The sequence below is a fragment of the Harpia harpyja genome, chromosome 1, assembly GCF_026419915.1.
Source record: "Harpia harpyja isolate bHarHar1 chromosome 1, bHarHar1 primary haplotype, whole genome shotgun sequence".
NCBI classification, from domain to species: domain Eukaryota; kingdom Metazoa; phylum Chordata; class Aves; order Accipitriformes; family Accipitridae; genus Harpia; species Harpia harpyja.
This window is the reverse complement of record NC_068940.1, coordinates 46754715-46779034: the sequence shown is the minus strand read 5'-3', so window position 1 is coordinate 46779034 and position 24320 is coordinate 46754715. Positions and strand designations below refer to the sequence as shown.

At 42.9% G+C, this 24320-nt stretch overlaps 1 protein-coding gene across 3 annotated transcripts in view; it reads left to right on the top strand.

The window, feature by feature from the left end:
* The window catches only part of RBL1 (RB transcriptional corepressor like 1), a 33125-nt gene continuing 8805 nt past the window's right edge, over nucleotides 1-24320 (top strand). Inside the window, exons 1-16 of one of the 3 annotated variants that reach the window (XM_052791449.1) lie at nucleotides 1-193; nucleotides 421-554; nucleotides 1555-1755; nucleotides 3234-3298; nucleotides 3391-3519; nucleotides 3624-3784; nucleotides 4517-4566; nucleotides 6336-6522; nucleotides 7995-8161; nucleotides 10450-10562; nucleotides 11046-11149; nucleotides 11731-11868; nucleotides 20172-20336; nucleotides 20509-20644; nucleotides 22314-22580; nucleotides 23589-23713. In XM_052791449.1, the coding sequence (XP_052647409.1) occupies nucleotides 56-193; nucleotides 421-554; nucleotides 1555-1755; nucleotides 3234-3298; nucleotides 3391-3519; nucleotides 3624-3784; nucleotides 4517-4566; nucleotides 6336-6522; nucleotides 7995-8161; nucleotides 10450-10562; nucleotides 11046-11149; nucleotides 11731-11868; nucleotides 20172-20336; nucleotides 20509-20644; nucleotides 22314-22580; nucleotides 23589-23713 (2280 nt within the window). In that variant the 5' untranslated portion in view covers nucleotides 1-55. Of the gene's footprint in view, nucleotides 194-420; nucleotides 555-1554; nucleotides 1756-3233; nucleotides 3299-3390; nucleotides 3520-3623; nucleotides 3785-4516; nucleotides 4567-6335; nucleotides 6523-7994; nucleotides 8162-10449; nucleotides 10563-11045; nucleotides 11150-11730; nucleotides 11869-20171; nucleotides 20337-20508; nucleotides 20645-22313; nucleotides 22581-23534; nucleotides 23714-24320 lie in introns of all 3 variants that reach the window. The other 2 variants (XM_052791459.1, XM_052791440.1) reach the window with 2 other exon arrangements.

Genomic DNA, 24320 nt, shown 5'->3' with positions numbered 1-24320 from the left:
CCTTCCGGTGGCGGCGTTTTGGCGCGCGGAGCGGCAGGGCCGGGCCGGGCCCGCCATGTCCCGCCTGGAGCCGCCGCCCGCCGAGCCCGGCGCCGCCATCGAGCGGCTCTGCCAGGAGCTCAACCTGGACGCGGCCAGCGCCGCCGAGGCGCTGCGCGACTTCACGGCGCTGCGGGGCACCTACAGCCTGGAGGTGAGGGGGCCCTGGCCCTGGCCCTGTCAGGGGCGGAGCGCGGCGGGCTGCGGCCGCGGGGGGCGGCCGGGGTGAGGGGGTCCGCCCGGGGCGGCCTCCGCCCGCAGCCAGCGCTGCCCGCCCGCGTCAGCGTGCGTGCACGGGCGGGGCGGGGCGGCCCCGGGCCCCGCCGGCGGCCCCGGGCCCCCGCCGCCCCCCGCAGCTCGCCGCTTCCCGTGCCCCGGCAGGGCGAGGCGCTGCACTGGCTGGCCTGCGCCCTCTACGTCGCCTGCCGCAAGAGCCTGGTGCCCACCGTGGGGAGCGGCCTGATGGAGGGGAACGGCGTGTCGCTGACCAGGATCCTGCGCTCCGCCAGGCTCAGGTGAACTTGCCCGCGCGGCTGGTTAATTAATTGCCGCGGCTGATGAATTGCCGGTTGCTCCGCCGCGGCGCCCGCTCACACGCTGCCCCGGTAAGGCAGCCCGTGCAGGGACCCACTCCTTTCCTTGGAGCGCTGCAAAACACACGTCCCGAGGTAATCGTGTAAAAGCAATAAACCCTCTTTTGCTAAAAATGGAAATAAGATGCAAATTTGCATAATTTGCTGCTTCCAGCCTTTGAAAAACCACCCACGTCGGACCAGCGATTGTTCCACCCACGCCAGTTATTTCTTTTTCTTTTGTAACTAATTGAAATGCAGACAGGACCTCTGAACGTTCTGCTAGCAGGCCAGATAAGACTCGTGTCTGACTTGGGATTCAGGCTAAATTGCTAGATGTAGTGCCAACGGCCGAGCGCAGCGTTCTGCCATCACAGAACTCCGCAACCATGTAAATATTTATGTACTGCCAGGGCTTTCTGGAAGGCACCTGCACTTGCCACTGTAGCTCTGACCTGAGATGACAGAACTCGGAGTGTTTCTTATTCCACTTAAAGACCTGTCCTCAGCTGAACTGCCAGAGCGGGGTTTGCCGGTGTAATTGCACCTATAGCTAACGGGGTTTTGTGTAGGTAACTTCAACAGGCACAGACTCTTGTTTGTGGTTTTGTTGCCTCCCCCTTGACACGTGCAGAGCTGTGCCCGCTCTTTCACTTCTACCCCTCCCCTAGCTGACACAGCTATGCGGGCAGCCTTTAAATAAAATCAGTGGTTCCGTGCCTGTGCCTCAGGGAGAGTCAAAGAGAAAAACCAAAGTGATACAAGGCAAAAAGCTTACAATATATACTGTTTGGGAGTCTATCAAAATAAATGGTCAACCTATGTATTAATCACATTAGTAGTTAAGGAGTAAATATGTTGCATTTTGGCTTTTTAAAAAGTTCAGAATACAGGAAGTTAGTTAAAGCTCAAAATAAAGCAGACTTTTCTTTTTTCTTTTAAGTTTAATTCAGTTTTTTAGCAAAATGAAGAAGTGGATGGACATGTCAAATCTACCACAGGAATTCCGAGAGCGAGTAGAGAGGCTGGAGAGAAATTTTGAAGTGTCAACTGTGATTTTCAAAAAGTTTGAACCAATATTTTTGGATATATTTCAAAACCCTTACGAAGAAACTTCTAAACCACAGCGAAGCAGGAAACAGAGGTATTTCTGAGATTTAATGTGACTTTTCCCTGGAAAGGGCTATACCTAATAGAGATTATGAAAATTAAGATCATTATTTATGCTTTAAAAAGTTACATAAAGTTCTGAAGTGATAGGGCCTCTTTGTGGCCTTGATTCTGAAATGCAGTGAATACAGAAACACCCCTAATCTTGGTGGGGTACAGCTTGCATTGGCAGAGCTTTGCATCTGGTGGCTGTTCACGCAGTTCACTGTAACATGCAGAAACTGGCCCATAGTGAGAATGTCTGTGTGGTGGGGAGAGGTACAGTGAGATGGATTAACTTGAGATACAGTGAGACCGACACTTAAAACGTTTAGCAGAAATAGCTTAAGTAGCTTGGGAATATTTTGCCTTGGCAAAGTACTGGCTGAGTTAGTTGCTATTGTGACATAATCCCTCTGTACAAAGCAGCATTACATCCACAGTGACCTACATGTTACGGGATTTTTAATGTGATTGCCATATGAGTGCTAACATGCAAATACAAGAAAGTTACAGCTGATGCACTCATTTTTATGACAAACTTAGTAACTGGTGGTATCGTCTTCCAGACACACACAGAAGTTCTGCCTTAATTAAAGGAGCTTGTCTATATTCCCTGCCAACTGTGTAGCCGTCTCTGTGACAGCTTTATAGCAAGAGTGTAACCTTAATGATGAGGGAGCTGAGCTGAGTCTGTGCGAGGTATTTTTGCCAGCTCACGTGTGTCCTCTGGATGTGAGGAGGGATAATTGTTCTGGTAAAATGCTCCAGCATAGCTCCACATCTGCAGGTAGAAAGGATGCTTCTGCTGCTACAGCTCTTTACTTATGGCAGGGCATCACTTTGTGGGCATCGCTGCATATTGGGAGAAATTTTGTTGGTATGCTCTGTTAATGTTCCTTCATGGGAGCAGCATTCATTAGTGTAACTGCAGCTTTAGCATCTGTGTGGGCTGTCTTGAATAATGTCTTCCCTGGTTGTCCAGCTCCATGGTTTTGCATGATCTCTACTCCAAACACGATTCAGCAGATGAGCTGTAATACAAGCTGTAGTTGCATATTTTGAAGGGATGACTGACGCTGTAGTAAAATATTTAAGAAAAACTGTCACTGGAATTTTTGTAGCCCTTGGCATCTCACTGCCTGCAGCTGAGGGAGGATTCTGTTAGAGATGCAACGCCAGCAAAATAGCGTGTCCGGAGTCACAGGCCAAAGGCAGTCGTTGGCTCAAAAAGGGGTCAGAAGGTCGGGGATGCTGTGCAAAACGCTATGTGGAGCGAGGTAGGAGACTGTCAGTTAGTGAAAGCTGAAATAAAGACATGTAGCTGAGATTGTGCCTTCGTGTGAAATTAAGGCAGACAACGGCTCTGACTGTTATTGTGAGCAAGCAAATGGAATGAAATTCTCACTGTAAAACAAGCTTCAGCTTTCTGGAACTGAAGACTGACTTCTCCCCCGTTTTCCTCATTGATAGGCGGGTGCCGTGCAGTGTTAAAGATCTCTTCAACTTCTGCTGGACTCTCTTTGTGTACACTAAGGGTAGGCTTGCCTTTTTTAGCTGCACGGTTTGTACGCGTCCTGAGCTATGAACTTCTTTTGTGTTGCTTGACATGATATGCTGTCTCTTAAAGGTAATTTCCGTATGATTGGAGATGATTTAGTAAATTCCTATCATTTGCTTCTGTGCTGCTTGGACCTGATTTTTGCAAATGCCCTTTTGTGTCCAAATAGAAGAGAATTGCTAAATCCATCGTTTAAAGGTATGGTGGGGACAGATTATTTGAAGTCAAATATGCTTTGTTCTCTTGTTTCTTTTTAAATGAAGTTGAAGGTTGGTTGTCTTTCCCCCCCTCCTTGTTCTCAGGCTTGCCAGCGGACTTCCACGCGACAGAGATCAAAGCCTCTGAAGATCCTCCTTGCATCATTGCCACACTATGTGAGCTGCATGATGGGCTTTTAGTAGAAGCAAAAGGAATAAAGGAACACTACTTTAAGCCATACATTTCAAAACTATTTGATAGGAAGGTACTTCTTAATAGTTTTAAGAATGCATGGTAGCGCTCAGATGAATGATCGGGAGACCTTTTAAATCCTGCAGGTTCTGCAGTAAAGTGTACTAACAGGGAAATGAACTTGGGCTGGGTCAGGTTTTCTTTGTATATATTTTAGCAAGAGCAGAATTTACTCTCACTTATAATGATGTGTGCTGTAAGGTCCCCTGTGTTTTGACTTTTTATGTCAGTGGAGAATCTTTGCTTTCCTTTCCTGGCGGTGTGAAACTGAGTTGTGGATGATAATGTTTTCTTCAGGCAAAAAAGTAATCTCATTGTGAAAAAATTTTATGGGATAACTGTCACGATAGCGTGGGTCCTACTGCTTGTCTTGGAGTTGAGCAAAATGCTTTGGAAGGAAGAGGTTGAGGTTGCAGGTGTACAAATTGTCCTGTCTGGTTTTGATCCTGGAAATTTTTTCCAAGCTCTCTGGAAGTTTCTGTGTAGTTGTTCATCAGGTCAGTCCCTAAATAGCAGTACTGTTTCTGAAGAGTGAGTTTATCTAGGGCTTGGATAAAATTGGGCTTTGTCCTCATCTGTTTGTCTTGCTAATGGCATTGTAGTCCTTTTGGTCTAGGCAAAAAAAAGTCTAGTTATGCTCCTAAATCTCATTTCCATTTTGGCTAAAACCATCATGCCCTCACACTGTTAGAGCTGGAACAGTTTTGATTTTATTATGTAAGATAATTCTGCTTTTTGTTCTTAGATCTTAAAAGGAGAATGTCTGTTGGATCTTTGCAATTTTACAGAAAATAAGTAAGTTACAGCTTATGTTCTTAATCATGGGGTTTGGTTTCGTTTCTAAAATACAGGCCTTTGAATGCTAAATCTCAGGTTTTCCTGTTCCTTTATCTTACCATAACTAATGGTTTTTAATTATTTGACAATCAAAGCTGCTATCTGGCTGAAATGCTTTCTTGGATCTGAGATGTGTCAAATGTCAGGGGGTCAGCTGCAGAGTTTCTTCCTTAATGTCAGGTTTTATGGTGCTTTAACCTGTAACCTTTGAGTAATCTAATGCAAATCACAACCTTGACTCTGAAGTTCATGGACGTGTTTCTATACACGCCTCAAATATTACACCCGAGTAGGGAAGTGTTTGGATTCATTTATCAGTCTCCAGGTGAGTGTATAAATCTGTGAATGCAACAGAAGTACTCAAAAGAAGCAGCAGCAACAATTGCAAAGCCACAAAAAAGAGGCAGAGCGTTTCTGTGGGAAGCAAGTATAATTGTTTCAGAAACTTTTTAACCTCACTTCTGAAAGCTAATTTAAATGCAAAATATGAGCAGCAGCTGCTTTGTTCTGGATCCCTTAAAGGGTTTTTTTGCCTTTTCCAAAAATACCTAATAATTTGTTTTTGCAAGTTGAGTTTGTAACTTGTTGGTTTGCTTTGAGAATTTTGAGCAAAGATTCATTTGTTTTAACAATGTAAATAACACTCAAGTTTAGATGTAAAATGGTGTGATCCATTTGAAGCAGTGAACTTCTCTTAGTATTTATACTTAAAAATTAATAGTATTTAATATTACTGTCATGTGGAATGATGCAGTAGTCCCTGTTCTTTTGTAAAAGTAGCTTGACATCTAAAGGAAACATGGAAGCATCTCTTGTTTCCTTGTCCAATCTTTTCATAGACCTTTACTTTTTCTAAAAGACCTGGGGAAGGCGAAACTATGATACGGTCAAATTCCTGTCATCACAGGGATCACAGAATCACTTGCATCATGAATACATTGCTATGATTCATTAATATACATGCTTAAGTGGTAGCTTGAATTGCTAAGACACTTTGCAGGCAAAAGATATTTCGTATAGCATTCACGTATCACGAAGAACATGCAGGCAGGATTTATTGATGTGACCTGTTTCTGATTTTTATGCAAAAGTTTAATTCTGCTTCCCAAGTGTAAGTTTAAAACTTTGCAACCTTTGTGAGATTAGACATTCCTGTTTTACAGTTGGGTTAGCTGGAATAAAGAAAATGAAAGATTTGTTTGGTATCGTATGTCAGTGGTGATTTTAGAAATTGAATCCAGGCAGCTAGGTCTTAAATTTCCCTTCCTCTGTACCATTATGAAAATTACAGGCTACGAAGTGGCAAAAGTGGAAATCAAATGTAGCTGGTGTAATACAACTACCATTAATGTGCTCCACGTATAAAAAGATTTAACCTCCGATCAGCTGAGTACTTCCAAACTGTTTTATTTGCAACTGGGAAAGAAGCAAAGTTGTTTTTTCCTCCTCTTACCGAGAGCCAAATGTTTGTGGTAAGTTAGGAGGAAGAGTGGTCCCTGCAGTGGGTCATCGAGGGAACAGGTGAGGTTTTAAGTATGAAGGAAGGCAGGGATGACTGCAGGCAGGTTGTTTGGGGTAGTGAAGTTTTGTTTACAAGCAGCACTGCTGCTGAAAGTATTAAACGTTTTGAACACGTTGGGTTCAGTTTTGTACCTTAGCTCCACTGGCACCTTTTTTGTTTCTTCAGCAGTTTAACCTTTGATATAAAACCTGGGCTTCTCTTTCAGCAAAGCGCTGAATAAAGAGTATGAAGAGTATGTTCTGACAGTGGGTGACTTTGACGAGAGAGTTTTCCTAGGAGCTGATGCTGAAGAAGAAATTGGCACTCCTCGGAAATTTCCTGCAGACATGCCAGTAGGGAAAACAGCAGCAAGAGCTCATGTGGAGTGTCATCTTCAGCAGCATTTTGAAAAGGTGATTCATTTAACATGTTGATCTTGCTTAAAGTACTCCTTCAAGTTTTTCCATCCTTGTATGCTATTTAAATCACTGAGGTGACTTGGAATTTCTTCAACTTCTTCCTGAGAGGAAGACGATTGAATGCCATTTGCAGGCTTCAGTGGATGCTGTCTTGCTAAGGAGAAATGGTGATGTCTTCTTTCCTGTGGAATTTAGTAAATAACTATTCCTTAAACAGGATGAGAGTACTTTCATGTGTGTAGTCTGGTTTTTGTCCAAGAAAAATCAATAAGACCTAAATATATAGGTCTTACCATTTTGTTCAGAATTCATTTATACCCCACAAGAATACCATGAAACCTTTGTGCTGGATTAATTTATTTGTTTTCCCAATAATTCCTTTTTTAGGACAGGAAAAGTCAACTGTGTACTATTCTATGGAAAATAACATTCAAGACATAAAACCCACCAAAGTCTAATTCTTCATTACAAAAAGTAACCTGTAAACAGAGTTAATGTTTCACTATGTTTAAGAATGTAAAATGTATTTAATGAAGTTGGCATGTGGGAAAACACTTGATTGATTACTTTTTAAACTTGGATAAGGGTGGAAAAATGGTGCTGGCTGTGTGAAAGAATCACATGCTGTTTGATTTACATGTCAGTTCAAAAATAAGAGTACTTATTACAAGATAGTAGTGCTGGTGTCAATTAATCGTACGGCTTAGCTTTTTCTCCCAAATACAAGTGTATTTCATATTCAGGCAAATTAAAGACAGGGATTTGGAGTGAGTTTATCGATTTTTGAACTTCAGTTTCTGTAGTATAATTAATGTCCTCATTGCTACTTATGCATACTGACTGCAGGCTTAACCTTTCCTCGTTATTTGCCTTGTGTCTTCAAAATGTAGTCTGTTCTAATAATTCAAAACCAAATACTTTATTGCATCACTGCCAGAAAGCAGGATACAAATAGGTAAGTGCAGTTGACACAGCTCCTTCTGCTTAGTTCTACATCATTCTTTGAATAAGGGAGGCTCTAGGTCCACCAGGACAGCATTTCCCAAAGAACGTTTGCCTCTGACCCTCTCCTAGGCAGCTCGGCCACGTACTCGTTGTGTCACCCAGTGAGTGGAAGCATACACTTTCTCTTTCTTGCCCTGTATTTTTCAGTGTTCAAGTGAGCTTAAAAATGAACAGGTTTTAAGATTTAAAGTCTCGTTTTCCTATATTTTATTTTTAAAAAACCTTTGAGTTAATTTTAGTCCACCTGAAGATTTGTTGTATTTTGTATTTATGGAGTTCTGAGAAAACTTTAACTAATTTGTAGTCAGTTTTGAAATGACAGGTTTGATGGCAGCCTTCAGGTAGCGTACTAGTGGTATCATTTTAATCTTTGGAGCGATTTTGCAGGAGATGCTCACTTGAAAGGTTTTTGAAACAGTTCTGTTGACTGCTTTCATTTATTATTTTTCTCTGTCTGACAGAAAAGGTCATTTGCTCCTTCAACTCCACTGACTGGAAGGAGATACCTACGAGAAAAGGAAGCTGTCATCACACCTGTTGCTTCAGCAACACAAAGCGTGAGCCGGTTGCAGAGCATTGTGGCTGGATTGAAAAACGCACCGAGTGAACAACTTATAACTATTTTTGAGTAAGTACGTCCACTGCAGCGGCTCTCATACAAACGGAAACTCATCTGGTCATGCTTGTGACTGCTTTCTTGCTCAGATTTGACTTTTTTTGTTTGGTGCAGGATATTTTTGTCTGTGTTTCTGTGTTATTTCTAGTTGAAAGATCTTCTGTTTTCTAGATGATCTCATCTTCTGGAGAAGGATAGCTGAACACACACACACACCCCCCACCACCCCCACCGACTTGTTGCCACCATTGTATTAACGTAGCTTCAGTTTTTGCTAATGTTAATTTAGCTGTTTGTCTGCTTGAAAGCCAAATACTTGTTTGTTTGTTTTTAATTTTTAAACAAGTATGGCTCAATTAAAAGATCTGGTAGCTATGTTGGCAGAGGTTTTGGGGGAGGAGGGAAACGTTAGAGTCAACAAGGTATAATCTTTGCCTTAAAGAGTTGTGAAGATATGACTAAAAGCAGCCTGAAGGCTCCCTGTTTCTTCATCATACTACTTCAGGATATCTTTATCTAACTTTATAGCATATATATAAGCCTAGCAGTGACCCTAATTATTGTCAATGCTGATGTCTTGTATAGCAGCAGCAATGTTTTCCACTTCTCTAGTTGTTCTGGTGGCCACTCCCTAAGCATGCTTCAGCTTATTGGTTTCCTCCCTGAGCCATGATGTCTGTCCTAGGGCAGGTGTCACAGCAAGAGTTAGAGCATTCCTAGTCAAGAGCCTCTTGCTCAGCCCTTACAGCTGCTGTATGATACTGGGAAATCATAATAAGTGACTACTGAACACAAGCCCAGGCTTTCATGATCACCATTTCTAGGACAGGGTCCCAGTTATATAGATCAACCTATATTTTTGGCTCCTGAATGCATGACTGCATGCTGGCTGTAGTGAAATGCACATGAAAATGTTGGTACATAAGCAGATGAGTATAAACAAAATAGTTTCAGTAAAAGATAGATTGGTGTTGCTTCATAGCTCATAAAAAGCAATAATTTAATAGTAAATACATGTAAAGCTGTTGGGTGTTTGCCTAACATCCATGCAAATTAAGCCCTTGCGGTATTAGGGTGTAAGGTATCTGGATTTTTTTTTTTATTAATCAGAATGGACATTTAGTATTAGCCCTTAACAGCTGAAGTGCGAAAGTAATGTTTTTTATAAAGCAACCTAAATACTACTTTTAGTTCTCATCTTTGGAGTTATGTATATTTTGAAAGTTTTGCTAGCGCTTGTTCTTAAAAGTTTACAAATGCTCAGCAAGATGCGTTTCTGTTTTGAATGTTTCTTTGATTGTTTTTTTGTAAGGACTGTTTGATATTATTTATATTACACAATTAAAGCATTAGTGTGTCTGCAATCTCTAATGAAAAATGTGTGTGTTCAAGTAATAAACCAGTCTGTCAACAGACGTGTAAATATTAAAACCAGGAAAAGAATTGAGTAAACCTCTGACAAGAAATGTTTTGAGTACTTTGCTCATCTTGGATATGATTTCAGCAAGCACTAGGATATGTACTGTCTGATTAGGAGAAATGGAAAGAACCGTGTTTTGGACTATGTGTAATATTCTATGCTTTTGAATATTTTCTCTTTCAAATTAACATTCCTTGGAAACATAACTTTGAAGTTAATTAGAAGGCTTTATTCAATGAAACCTTAGTTTATTTCAATGCTAGCTTTTCAAAATAGTTTAGTGTCTTAATTTGACACTAGTCACAAGCCACTGTCCTCTAATACAGAATTGCTGGAAAATCTGGAAGCATTCAGAAAGAGCATCTCCAGACAGAGAGATTCTCTGGCCCCTTTTTATGATAGTGACTGTGTGGAGTTCATCAGTTCCTCTCTGCCTTGCTAGTAAATCAGGTATTTTTGGAAAGAAGCTGACTCTTCACTTTGAAAGCTTTCCTATACTCCCTCAAACCGTGCCTGGTTTGTGTGGTCTCGTGGATGTGTTTGGTTGCCTGTTGTAGCATCCTCCCTACTACCTTGCTCCTAGCAGATAGGTTTTTCTCCTGAGTGTGCTACTGTAGCTCTTGCTTTCTCCTGCATTTGTTCCAAAATCTACATAGCCTCTCTTAGGAAAGGAAAAAAGGAAACAATACTTCTGTATGTTTTATGTTTTCCTCTGTTCTCTGTGGTAATACAGGTTATTGTCTGATAAGGAAAGCTCGGTATAACTAGCTTCTCTTCTTTTTATTTGGGTGGTATTTTTTTGTTTGGTTTTTCTTGAGGGTTTTTTGAAACTCAATATTTATTTATACAAACAAGGCTTTCTCTTTGTGTTCTGCTTCAGGTCTTGTGCACGCAGCCCTATGGAAAGCATTATGAGCAGAGTGAAAGAAATAGGCGAGATGTTCTGTCGCAGCTACACTCAGTCAACAGATGAACAGCCAGGATCTCATATAGGTATAGATGTGAAATGCATGGGATGTTTCAAAATATTAAACCAGGGCAAATGAAATGCATACATATACTATCATCTTAAGTATTTAATACAGTGGAGCTGTTTTTAACCCAGAACATATCCAGACAGAAAACTGTTGCTGTCAAACAGAACACTGTAAAGAATAAAACTTTATTACAGAGTAAAACCAAGGTTGCAGTTCAAAATGGGATAACTGAGAGAGCATTGAAACTATAGCAGCTCTTAATAAAAATTGTAAACTTTCAGTCTTCTTAGATTTAAAATTTAAAGGAAACAGAATACAAATAGGAAAATTATTATTGCACCTGTCTGCAAAATTACTTCACCAGCAATATTAAAATACATAATCCTTTAAAACATTTCTGGAATTTTGTGCTGTTCTTGATCTCTGAACATACTTTTTTGATTTGCAGAGTCTATACATACATGGCATTGGGCTTATCTCTGTTGGTTTTAAATTTCAGATTTTGCTGTAAACAGATTAAAACTGGCAGAGATCTTGTACTATAAAATCTTGGAGACTGTAATGGTGCAAGAAACACGAAGACTACATGGGAAGGATCTGACTGTAAGTAAAGAACTGGCAAAAAGGGAGAAGACTCTCCGCAGAGACAAGGGGAAAGCAGCAGCCCAGGGGGTTATCTCCAGACAGTTCCATAATAGAACAGTCTGCAGTAAAGCAGTCTGTGTATATTGTTGATATTAAAAAGGGGGAAATATATGGGAGGTCCCTAAATGTAGTTTTTTCTGCTGTTAAAAATGGTGTAATTCTGGCATAACTAACCATCTTAATTTGTGTTGCCTTCTAGCATCATGACTTTATGGACAGATAACTTTTTTTCTCTTCTTTATCCAATTAACAATATCAGTACTTCCTGTTAGACAGCAATGCATTTGCTCTGCTTTGTGATTCACAATAAGGAGGCCAATTCACTTGGCCATCGTCTGAAAAATGTGATGGTTTTGGTACTGTTAGTCTAATTCTAGTCTTTATCATTCTAAACTTCCCTGTAAAAAGAGGAGACTGTGGAAGGCAGAAAAAAGCAGTGGCTCTTCTCTCCAGCAATAAGCTATGTAGTATTAGTGCCACAAAATTCAAACTTCGTTTCCCAAACCTCGGATTATTGACATTTTCTGTAATCTTTTCAGGCTCTCTTGGAACAAGATGTCTTTCACCGCTCGCTCATGGCATGCTGCTTGGAGATTGTGCTTTTTGCATATAGCTCACCTCGTACCTTTCCCTGGATCATTGAAGTTCTTGACCTCAGGCCATTCTATTTCTATAAGGTAAATAAATACTGTCTTAGGACTAGATCTGTATTAAAAATGGTACGTTGCTGGATTGACAGTCTTAGAGGATGATGCTCTTCCTTCCTAGGTAATCAAGGAGTAGGACTGATGTTAATGTGTAATATGCCTATTCTAAATTCTGTCTGTCCTTAAGTGTATTACCTGGAATGTGTAATGCCGGAGTTGAAGCTGAAATTTAAAGCAAGAAAACCATTTTGTAAATGGTACTTAACTGTAACGTGCTGTTGATAAACTTTTAGTTCTTTACATATATATACACACTTTTAGTAGAGTAAAGCATTCAAGCATGTAATTTGATGATATTCATATTTACTGACTGCAAGCTATAGTTCTGATTATTAGTGATAAAATAGCAATAATATTCTTTGGTGCCTTTGGCTACTACTACTTATTACAGGCTTGCTTTGTTAAATTTTACTTTCTTCTCTGTTTTATTTTATATAACAGAACATAAAATTTCTTTTCCTGGGTGTTCTCTTTTTGCTCTTTTTTTAACCTCATTCCCCCCTGCCTCCAATGTCATTTCTGTTCTTTGACTTGTTTGATGCTTTTGTCATCTATCCGTGTGCCTCCTATTTTTACTAGATACCTAACAGCTTACTGCGGTGTCCTGGGTTCAGCTGGGATAGAGTTAATTTTTACAGGAACCTGGGAGGTGGGGGGGCATAGCCGGGGCAGCCGACCTGAACTAGCCAAGGAGCTATTCCATACCATGTGACATCATGCTCAGTATATAAATAGGGAGCGGGCCGGGGGGAGGTCTCTCGACTTTCAGTGGCAGAGCATCGGGTTCCGGGTGGTGAGCAGTTGCACTGTGCATCACTCTTTTTGTATATTCTTTCATTAGTACCGTTGTTGTTGTTGTAACCTTTTTTTTGTGTTGTCCCAGTAAACTGCCCTTATCTCAACCCTCGAGGTTCCAGTTTTTTTTCCCACCGGAGGGGGGCGGGAGGAGTGAGCGAGCGGCTGCGTGGTCCTTTGTTACCGGCTGGGCTGAAACCACGACAGTCCTTTTTGGCGCCCAACATGGGGCACGAAGGGTTGAGATAACGACAGATCTGGCCAGAGCGTGTTGAAACAAATTTGTCATACGCATTTCTTATATTAGATAAATAGATGTTAGTCACAATGTTGATTCATTTGTTTACGTGGTGGCGTTTTGTAAGTTCTTATGTGCTCTATGTATTGCCTGTAGTTACGTTTCTCACCTCTGGGACAGTGATTGGGATTATCATTTTGCTGTACTGGGCAATGTCGACTTGTGAAATGATTACATCACTGGTCATGAGGTTAAGCTGGTATCTGTGTGAGGCAGTGATATCATTTCCATACTTCGGGCACCTTCTATCGGATTTTATTGGTAATTACACTCAATCCATGGGGAAGTTAGGGGGGGATACTTCCCCCCGTCCGTTCGCCTCCCTTCTCTCCTTCCGACTAATTACAACAGCTTTTGAGAATTTTGAATATCCTTGGGATGCGCAAGCCAGTGTGCTGTTAGTGCTATGCCTCCTGAATATGTTTCAGGTCTTGTTTAGGGCTACAAAAAGGCTCTTTAAGAGTACCACCCAGAGATCTGCCCCAAAGCTGGATATTCATGGGTGGCACGGCATGTGGGAGGATATGGGCAGGTATCTAGAGAACTTCCCACCTCCAGTGGCTTGGAAGTTCACTCCCGAACAACTACAGAACCCTCGTGAAGTGGTAGAATATTTGAAAGAAAAATGCTGTGGCTATGCCAAAGACGTACAACTCGCTGCACTGTGCTGGGCCCTGGCCAGTATCTACCAAACACTGCTTGATATTAGGCAGCACCCTCAGGGGGAAAAGGGGGAAAAGATGGAAAACAGGACAACAGGCACCGTGGCTACCCCAACCCCGGCAACAGGCACCGTGGCTACCCCAACCCCGGCAACAGGCACCGTGGCTACCCCAACCCCGGTGACAGATACTGCAGCTAAACCAGAGAACCAACCTGTGCCAGTATCAGTCGCCCCTGTACAGAAAAAGAAACACACAAAGAAATCAGTTCGCTTAGTGAGAGATGAAGATGAACCAGGGTCATCGCGAGAACAGGAGGAAGAGGCAGAACCTGAAATAATCACCCGATCTCTATCCCTGAGTGAGTTGCGTGACATGCGAAAAGATTTTAGCCGCCACCCAGGTGAGCACATTGTTACCTGGCTGCTCCAATGCTGGGATAATGGGGCTAGTAGTGTGGAATTAGAGGGTAAGGAAGCCAAGCAGTTGGGATCTCTGTCTAGGGAAGGGGGCATCGACAAGGCGATTGGGAGAAAAACACAAGTCCTCAGCCTCTGGAGGCGACTTCTGTTAGGTGTAAAGGAAAGATACCCCTTCAAGGATGAAGTTACGTGTCACCAAGGCAAGTGGACCACCATGGAGAGAGGTATCCAGTACCTGAGGGAATTAGCCGTGCTGGAGGTGATTTATAATGATCCAGAAAATGCGCAGTCACCCACAGATCCAGATGAAGTCCAATGCACACAACCGATGTGGTGGAAGTTTCTACGAAGTGCACCACCAACCTATGCCAACTCATTGGCAGTAATGTCCTGGAAAGAAGGCTATGGACAAACAGTGGATGAATTGGCTGTCCAACTCCGGCACTACGAAGGAAGTCTCTCTTCCTCCCTACGGGCCTGTGTCTCAGCTGTAGAGGAATTGTCCCGAGAGTTCCAGCAATTCAAAGTGGATATGTCCTCCTCCCCACCTGTACAGGCCCACATCGCAGCTATTGGGAGTAAGCACTCCTCTGCCCAAGAGAGAGGAGAGAGAAAGTACACACGACAGGCTAACCTGTGGTTTTACCTGCGTGACCATGGAGAGGACATGAGGAAGTGGGATGGAAAACCTACCTCAGTCCTGGATGCACGGGTACAGGAGTTGCGAGAAAAAGCAACCAGAAAAGAGGATTCTTCTTGGAAAGCTGCTGCTCCAGTTTCCCGTGAGCAGTCCCCCAGACGCAGTAGATGGGCTGATCCCATTTCTGATCCTCTTGAAGGGACTTCTGATTCATGTGTGCGAAAAGTGAGTAACAGATATTCTAACCAGGATTAGAGGGGCCCTGCCTCCAGCCAGGTGGAGGAGAGGGACAACCGAGTCTACTGGACAGTGTGGATTCGATGGCCTGGCACATCAGACCCACAGGAATATAAGGCTCTAGTAGACACTGGTGCACAATGCACCCTAATGCCATCAAGTTGTAAAGGGGCAGAACCCATCTGTATCTCTGGTGTGACAGGGGGATCCCAAGAGCTAACCGTATTGGAAGCTGAAATGAGTCTAACCGGGAATGAGTGGCATAAACACCCCATTGCAACTGGCCCAGAGGCCCCGTGCATCCTTGGTATCAATTATCTCAGGAGGGGGTATTTCAAGGACCCAAAAGGGTACCGTTGGGCCTTTGGTATAGCTGCATTGGAGACGGAGGAGATTGAACAGCTGTCTACCCTGCCTGGTCTCTCTCAAGACCCTTTGGTTGTGGGGTTGCTGAAGGTTGAAGAACAACACGTGCCAATTGCTACCACGACGGTGCACCGGCAGCAATATCGCACCAACCGAGACTCCCTGATCCCCATCCATAAGCTGATTTGCCAATTGGAGAGCCAAGGAGTGATCAGCAAGACTCACTCACCTTTTAATAGTCCCATATGGCCCGTGCGGAAATCTAATGGGGAATGGAGACTAACAGTAGATTATCGTGGGCTGAATGAAGTCACGCCACCGCTGAGTGCGGCTGTGCCAGATATGTTAGAGCTTCAATATGAACTGGAATCAAAGGCAGCTAAGTGGTATGCCACAACTGACATTGCTAATGCATTTTTCTCCATTCCTTTGGCAGCGGAGTGCAGGCCACAGTTTGCTTTCACTTGGAGGGGCGTCCAGTACACCTGGAATCGACTGCCCCAGGGGTGGAAACACAGCCCCACTATTTGCCATAGACTGATCCAGGCTGCACTGGAAAAAGGTGAAGCTCCAGAACACCTGCAATACATTGATGACATCATTGTATGGGGCAACATGGCAGAAGAAGTTTTTGAGAAAGGGAAGAAAATAATCCAAATCCTTTTGAAGGCTGGTTTTGCCATAAAAGAAAGTAAGGTCAAGGGACCTGCACAGGAGATCCAGTTCTTAGGAGTAAAATGGCAAGACGGGCGTCGTCACATCCCTATGGATGTGATCAACAAAATAGCAGCTATGTCCCCACCGACTAATAAAAAGGAAACACAGGCTTTCTTAGGTGTTGTGGGCTTTTGGAGAATGCATATTCCAAATTACAGTCAAATTGTAAGTCCTCTCTACCAAGTTACCCGGAAGAAGAATGATTTTAAATGGGGGCCTGAGCAACGACAAGCCTTTGAACAAATTAAGTGGGAGATTGTTCATGCAGTAGCTCTTGGGCCAGTCCGGGCAGGACAAGATGTTAAAAATGTGCTCTATAGTGCAGCTGGGGAGAATGGCCCTACCTGGAGCCTCTGGCAGAAAGCACCTGGGGAGACCCGAGGCCGACCCCTGGGGTTTTGGAGTCGGGGATACAGAGGATCCGAGGCTCGCTATACTCCAACTGAAAAAGAGATATTGGCAGCATATGAAGGAGTTCAAGCTGCCTCAGAAGTTGTTGGTACTGAAGCACAGCTCCTCTTAGCACCCCGACTGCCAGTGCTGGGCTGGATGTTCAAAGGGAAAGTCTCCTCTACACATCATGCAACTGATGCCACGTGGAGTAAGTGGGCCGCACTGATCACACAACGAGCTCGCATAGGAAACCCCAGTCGCCCAGGAATTGTGGAAGTGATCACAGACTGGCCAGAAGGCAAAGATTTTGGAATGTCGCCAGAGGAGGAGGTGACACGGGCTGAAGAGGCCCCGCTGTATAATAAACTGCCAGAAAATGAGAGGCAATATGCCCTGTTCACTGATGGGTCCTGTCGCATCGTGGGAAAACATCGGAGGTAGAAGGCTGCTGTATGGAGTCCTACACGACTAGTTGCAGAAACTGCTGAAGGAGAAGGTGAATTGAGTCAGTTTGCAGAGGTGAAAGCCATCCAGCTAGCGTTAGACATTGCTGAAAGAGAAAAGTGGCCAGTGCTCTATCTCTATACTGACTCATGGATGGTGGCAAATGCCCTGTGGGGGTGGCTACAGCAATGGAAGAAGAGCAACTGGCAGCGCAGAGGTAAACCCATCTGGGCGGCCGCACTGTGGCAAGATATTGCTGTTCGGATAGAGAAGCTAGTGGTAAAAGTACGTCACGTAGATGCTCATGTACCCAAGAGTCGGGCCACTGAAGAACATCAAAACAACCAGCAGGCAGATCAGGCCGCCAAGATTGAAGTGTCTCAGGTGGACCTGGACTGGCAACATAGGGGTGAGCTATTTATGGCTCAGTGGGCCCATCATACCTCGGGCCATCAGGGAAGAGATGCAACATATAGATGGGCTCGTGATCGAGGGGCGGACTTGACCATGGACACTATTGCACAGGTTATCCATGAATGTGAAACATGTGCTGCAATTAAGCAAGCCAAGCGGCTAAAACCCCTGTCGTGTGGAGGGCGATGGCTGAAATATAAACAGTGGGAGGCCTGGCAGATTGACTATATCACACTCCCACGAACCCGCCAGGGCAAGTGCCATGTGCTTACAATGGTGGAAGCAACCACTGGATGGCTGGAAACATACGCTGTGTCCCACGCCACTGCCCAGAACACTATCCTGGGCCTTGAAGAGAAAGTTTTATGGCAACACGGCACCCCAGAAAGAATGGAGTCAGACAACGGGACTCACTTCCAAAACAACCTCATAGACACCTGGGCCAAAGAGCATGGCATTGAGTGGGTATATCACATCCCTTATCATGCACCAGCCTCCGGAAAAATCGAACGATACAATGGACTGCTGAAAACTACATTGAGAGCAATGGGGGGTGGAACTTTCAAACATTGGGATACACATTTAACAAAAGCCACCTGGTTAGTTAATACTAGAGGATCTGCCAATTGGGCTGGCCCTGCCCAACCAAGACTTCCACATACTGTAGAAGGGGATAAAGTCCCTGTAGTGCGCATGAGAAGTATGTTAGGAAAGACAGTCTGGGTTAGTCCCCCCTCAACCAGACACAAACCCATCCAAGGGGTTGTTTTTGCTCAGGGACCTGGGTACACCTGGTGGGTGGTGCAGAAGGATGGGGAAGTTCGATGTGTACCTCAGAGAGATTTGATTTTGGGAGAGAATAGCCAGTGAATTAGGCTGTTTGATATTTAACTGCTAAATAACCTGCCAATGTATGTCATTGTATCTATAGTGTCTATATGCCATATCAAAGGTATTACTGTAAGAATTACCCAAATGACTGAAGGATGGACTTTGAAACTGAGCCAAGTACAACAGTGATAGAACTTGAACTGGTGCCCAGCAATTTCCTCAAGATCAGCCTCTTCGACCTGCAGGCCAAGGGTGTGGGTTGCACCAAATGTACCAGCCACAAGTTCCAGAGGCAGCATACAACAACCTAACACCTCACACCATCTCTCTTATCCTGAAGAACTGTTACAACAGATGGAGCCCCAAAGTCATGGACTAAATAAAATTGATGGACACATTGGAGGGATAGCCCATCGACTAAGGGAATACTATTTGGGGGGGGGAGGTGTCCGTATACATATATATATATAAGACAAGGAAAGTGGTAGTAGTTGATTGGAAAATGTAAGATCTGGGCATGATGTAGATGGTATAGAATAAGGGGTGGATAATGTCCTGGGTTCAGCTGGGATAGAGTTAATTTTTACAGGAACCTGGGAGGTGGGGGGGCATAGCCGGGGCAGCCGACCTGAACTAGCCAAGGAGCTATTCCATACCATGTGACATCATGCTCAGTATATAAATGGGGAGCGGGCCGGGGGGGAGGTCTCTCGACTTTCAGTGGCGGAGCGTCGCGTTCCGGGTGGTGAGCAGTTGCACTGTGCATCACTCTTTTTGTATATTCTTTCGTTAGTACCGTTGTTGTTGTTGTAACCTTTTTTTGTGTTGTCCCAGTAAACTGCCCTTATCTCAACCCTCGAGGTTCCAGTTTTTTTTTCTTTTCTCTCCTCCGTCTCCTCCCTATCCCACCGGAGGGGGGCGGGAGGAGTGAGCGAGCGGCTGCGTGGTCCTTTGTTACCGGCTGGGCTGAAACCACGACATGCGGTTAGTCCTGAATAAATCAGAAGTAGTTCTGTTTAGATGATAACAACCAAAAAAATTGTACCCTTTGGGAAAGCTGTTTTATATTCTGTTCTCCCTTCTTTAATCCTCAGATGTACAGCAGTAGTGAAACTGAACCGAATCTGTCAATATTGCTGTGGCTTTTGGTAGCCTACATCAATACCAGATGCACTGGTGCAGATCCAACTTTGTGGAAGAGATTTATGTTTGATTTTAATTTTCTTTGCTGTTCAGTGTATATTCTTGCAGCGCTCTTACTTAAAAAAAATTGCCATCACAAAGACTTAACAGGAGAGAACCAATATTTATTATTCCATTTGTGCCATTTGTATCTTTGTTCTTTGGGTGCTTAGCTTCTGTAGTATAAATAAGTAAACACACCAGTAAGTCCTCCAGGGAAGTTTTATGGCATTTCCATCTCTGGAGCTTTAGAAAAACAGGCTTAATGTTCCTCTGTCAGAAATAACATAAATAAAATTGATCTTGCATTGGAGCATAGGGATGGAGTATGGTATTTCAAGGGCCCTTTCAACTCTTTTCAACCCTGATTTGTACATGTTAAGGGTTCTAACCTTTTCTTAAATGAAACTTTAAAACAGTGATTTTGAACCGTTTTCATTATGGGGTGCTTGTTTGAAAGGAAGAAAAGCTTAAATGCTGGGGTTCTCCTGTACCCAGCCTAAGCGGATATACCTGCTTATATCTTCCTAGGTATGCTGCACATGCTGGATGAGCACTGTGTGTGCTTAGTACTTTCATTCTGTACATGCTTAGCAATGGTGAGAGAAAGCCTTAAAAAAACCCCTGGGAGTGGGTTGTTCTGCATTGATGGGACATCTGCTGTCTACTTCCAACTCCTGGATTGCCTTTGGGAAAGGGGGTTAAAAAAAGAGGTATCAGAAGAGGGTCGGGGAAGATTAAGATGCAAGGAGGAGGCTGGAGCATTCTATGTTGAAGAGAAGTTTTGAACAGGATCCTGAAACAAATGATTTGATAGTGTTAAGCATGAGTGATATGACTTTGCTCTTGTGCTTGTGTCTTGTTACCATTAGGTAATTGAAGTACTGATTCGGTCTGAGGATGGACTTTCCAGAGACATGGTGAAGCACCTCAACAGCATTGAGGAACAAATTCTCGAGAGTCTCGCCTGGACTCGGGACTCAGCACTCTGGAATGCTCTCCAGGCCTCAGAAAACAAGGTCCCAACCTGTGAAGAAGTATGTTACCTGTTTTCCTTTTATTAGGAAATTTATGTTCTTTTTCTTACTGTTGTTTTATACTGAAAACTGTTGAAATGAGACAATTGCTGCAGAAAAACTTCTATTAATAGATTGGCACAAAGAAGGGAAATTTATTTGTTATCTTACACTGACATTTCTTATTTCTCAGGTAATATTTCCCAGTAATTTCGAAGCAAGCAATGGAGGAAGTGGGCTTGGGCATTTGCCTATGATGCCGATATCTCCTATAATTCATCCTCGAGTAAAAGAGGTTCGGACAGATCTTGGTGGGAGTTTAAGACGGGGTATGTTCAAGGTTTCTGATAAGATTTGAATGTGTGAATTTGGGGAGAGGAGGTTTAGACTTAGTTATAATTGCAAAAAGCCATCTTGAATCTGAATTAAGCATTCAAAATTGTGAAGCCTCTTATTTGATCAAGGGAAAGTCTAGATGCATCCAGTGAAACCATTCCTGTGTCTTACTGGCAGCAGACATTGGTGATAATGCTTCAGTTCTGAACTGGAGCAGGTTTTGCTGCTGTTATGGTGCAAGGGTTACCTCACTCTCAGGTGGGTTGTCATCTGATGGCTTATTGTCCTTTGCTGTTCGGCTTTTTCCAGTGGTTTGGGTTTTTTTTTTTGCTGTTGTTATTGTTCTCAGTGAGTTTGATGGGATTTTAGTGACTTTTTAAATGGAATGCCAGAGCTGCATTTATTCCCCCTTCCTACAGAACTTTTTTTTTTCAGGAGGGGAGGACAGTACTTTGTCTGCAGTATTCTTTCCTCTGAAGAACTGCCTAGCTCTTTGCAGGTTCCTAGGTATCACACAAAACTGTCTCTTGCAAGTGAAGGTGAAGAGGCAGTGGCAGCACTTCTGTTGCTTTTTCGTACTTCCCTAGTTATGAACTGCTGCTTTTGTTGTATCCCAAACAGTAGTCCATAGGTTCTTGCTGGTGCACTGTGGACTGATTGGTGTTGTGATGTTGTCTCCTTTTGTGTTTGTATGGCAAATTGCATTACAAAACTGTTTTATAAATACTCATTAGGAAAGAGATGTATAAGCAGTTGCTGTAGATGTCATGGTTAGTCGTTTGGTGGAAGGGAAAGCAACTTGGAGATGATGTCATATATGGGTAGGGCTGTGTGAGATTTCATCTTGTATATGAGAATCTGGTACCAAACCCTCCTCCTAACTTCAAATGGAAAATGGTGGGGATTGGAAATGTTTATTTCCCCCTGGTACCAAGAAAACCATCCTGGCAGAGTTAGAAGTAAGGTCTCCAATCAGTCTTACTTGGCCAGTTATCCAGGTTTCTGCTTGGTGGGAAATGGGAAACTGCTGTCATTTGGTGTCCTCGCAAGTGGCTAGCAGACTTCAACAGAAATGCAAAAAGCCAGAGGAACAGAAGCCTGTAAATTAGTATTGTGTACTTCAGTCTTGCTACTGGAGCAAATGTTTGAAAGCAACAGAAAAGCCTGAGAGGAACCGGGGGTGGATGAGGGTGGAGGCTTCTGACAGGGGTTAGTTTAGAGAGAGTTTAAAAGCCAGAACATGCAGAAGACAGCATATCCAGGGAATGTGGTCAGTGTTCCTGTAAAGGAATGTGTTCAGAGGAATAGCACTTGCAAATATTACTAATCTGCTAAGCAGACTGGAGTAAGTATCTGTAATCCTGCATGTTCCTCGGTCTCTGAAATTAGCTTGGTTACTCTTGTCTTCCATGTGGTACCTGATTGTGAAACTGAGCCATCTGGGATGACTGAAAAATAAAAGGAGACAGTTAGGCTATAGGTCTTGTTCATATCGCCTAGGAACAGTGAACTGTGAGACTAGTTCTTAACTAGAAGTGTTTTCTTGTACTCTGGTTTTGTAGTTTGAAGGTTAGCCTTTTCCCCTCCTGTGGAGAAGTATTCCTATTAAGCTGCTCCACTTAAGGTGGTTGTTTTTTCCCCCCCCCCTGCTTTGCATACTAGACATGCAGCCATTGTCACCAATCTCTGTTCACGAGCGCTACAGTTCTCCTACAGCTGGAAGTGCTAAGAGAAGGCTCTTTGGAGATGACAGCCCCAAAGAAATGCAGATGGAAAAAATTTTAACTGAAGGAACTAAGTTGACAATTGCTCCAGCATCAAGTATTGCTGCTGAAAATGTGTCGGTTTCTCCTGGCCAAACAGTACTGACCATGACAACAGCTACAGCACCAGGAAAAACTGGACAGAAGTTTTCTATCCCACTGCACGGTATGAATTCTTCCCATTTTTCTTCTCTACCAGATGTTTTGCTTCTTAAGCAAATAAATGCAGCTTCTTAAGATCTGCTGAGACCGAACATGTATCGCTGTTTCTTTTTTAAAAGAACATGTATCACTTTATCAAAAAAAAAAAAAAGTTAAGTTTATACTGACATCTCCTTCCATGGAGACATTTGATATCTGACAAGCATCCTGAGGATTCCTCCTTGCGAACAAAGTTGTGGAGTTCTTGCTTCTTCCAGTTACATCTCACCACTGATTAAGCAATGCTTTGGTTCTCAGCTCCAATAATGATTTACTACTGTTTGTCTTAACTTTGGTCTATTATAATCTTAAAAGGCTCTGGAATTTCTGGATTAGGGCTGCATATTAACATTAGCAAAATAGTGGGGGATTTTTGTTTTGTTGAAGTTGAGTGATGCTTGAATGTTTCTGAAAATGATAAATAAGAAATGAGTTTTATAGCCTTTTTTCATTTTGAAACTGGGTCTATAGATAAAGATAAAAAGAAAAAAATCTCCACTTTTCATGTTTAAGGAGATTTTCAGCAAGAGAATTTGACTACTGAGGAAATTAATGAGGACTGTATACGATGTGCTGTCAGGTTTGCATAATAATACAAAAAAAAGAAAGAGAGTGCCCACCTCCCCCAAAAGAGTGGAACACTGCCTACAGAAATTGTGATTTCTTGTAAACTTTGTGCTTTCAGATAGTTTTAGAAATGATCATTCACATTCATGTTCTTCCTTTAAGCATTACCAGAAATGTAATTTTTAATCATTTCTGAAGACTCTGAGGGACAAAGAGCCTTTTTAGCATCCAGTACAGAAGGATGAGATGTCTTTAGTATGAAATGTTTGTGAATGAATTTATGATTTGCAATTTAACTCTGCAGCATGAGGAGAGCAAATGGTTTATTTCTGGATGCGTATATCATTTCCAGGTATTGCAAATGAAATGGGTGGAATCACGCTGATACCCATTTCGATGAATTTAGGTCAGCCATGTGAAATGGAGGCTCAGGCTCCCTGCCACTCTCAGGTGAATCAAGTACAAGAAGTGCATCTGTCATCAGCAAGCAAACCAAAGAAAACAGGATCCTTGGCCCTGTTTTACAGAAAGGTAAGTGTTTTTATTAGGGAGTCATGCTTCACTTCTGTTCATGGCCATGCTGAAACTTGCCTCTTTGTACAGTTTTCGTTACCTTCAGTCTTCGCGTACCTTTCTTTTGGCGTGAGCAGTTCTTATATAACTGGGAGGAGAAGGGAAAAGATGTTGTCAAGTGTTGCAGAGAATCCAATTTCCCCCCTTCCCCTCCCCATAAGATGTTTCATCTTTTTTTTTTTTTTCTTTTAATTAGCAGCTTCTATAAATAACTACCTGAGAAATTCTGGTAGTTTTACTTCTCTTGTCTGTTTTTACTGCCTACCACATTTGCAAGGGTTAGACATATCAGAAATGGGATTATTCTCCTGAGTCTTGCTCATTCAAAACTGTGCTGTTTCAGATCCTGCATCTGATTAATTTTCTGAGGTCTACCCAGTAGTGCTGATCTTGCTGGTATGGGGCCTCAGAAAGCAATGATGAGTAACACGCTATCTAAAAGTTTCTAGAAAGAAGGAACTTCTTGAAATAATGAAGGATTTAAGGGATAAGTTAAGAACTGGGTGTGCTTCAGAGAAACTTCAGATTACTTGTTTCTAGTTGCTTTCATTTCTAGTGTGGAGTG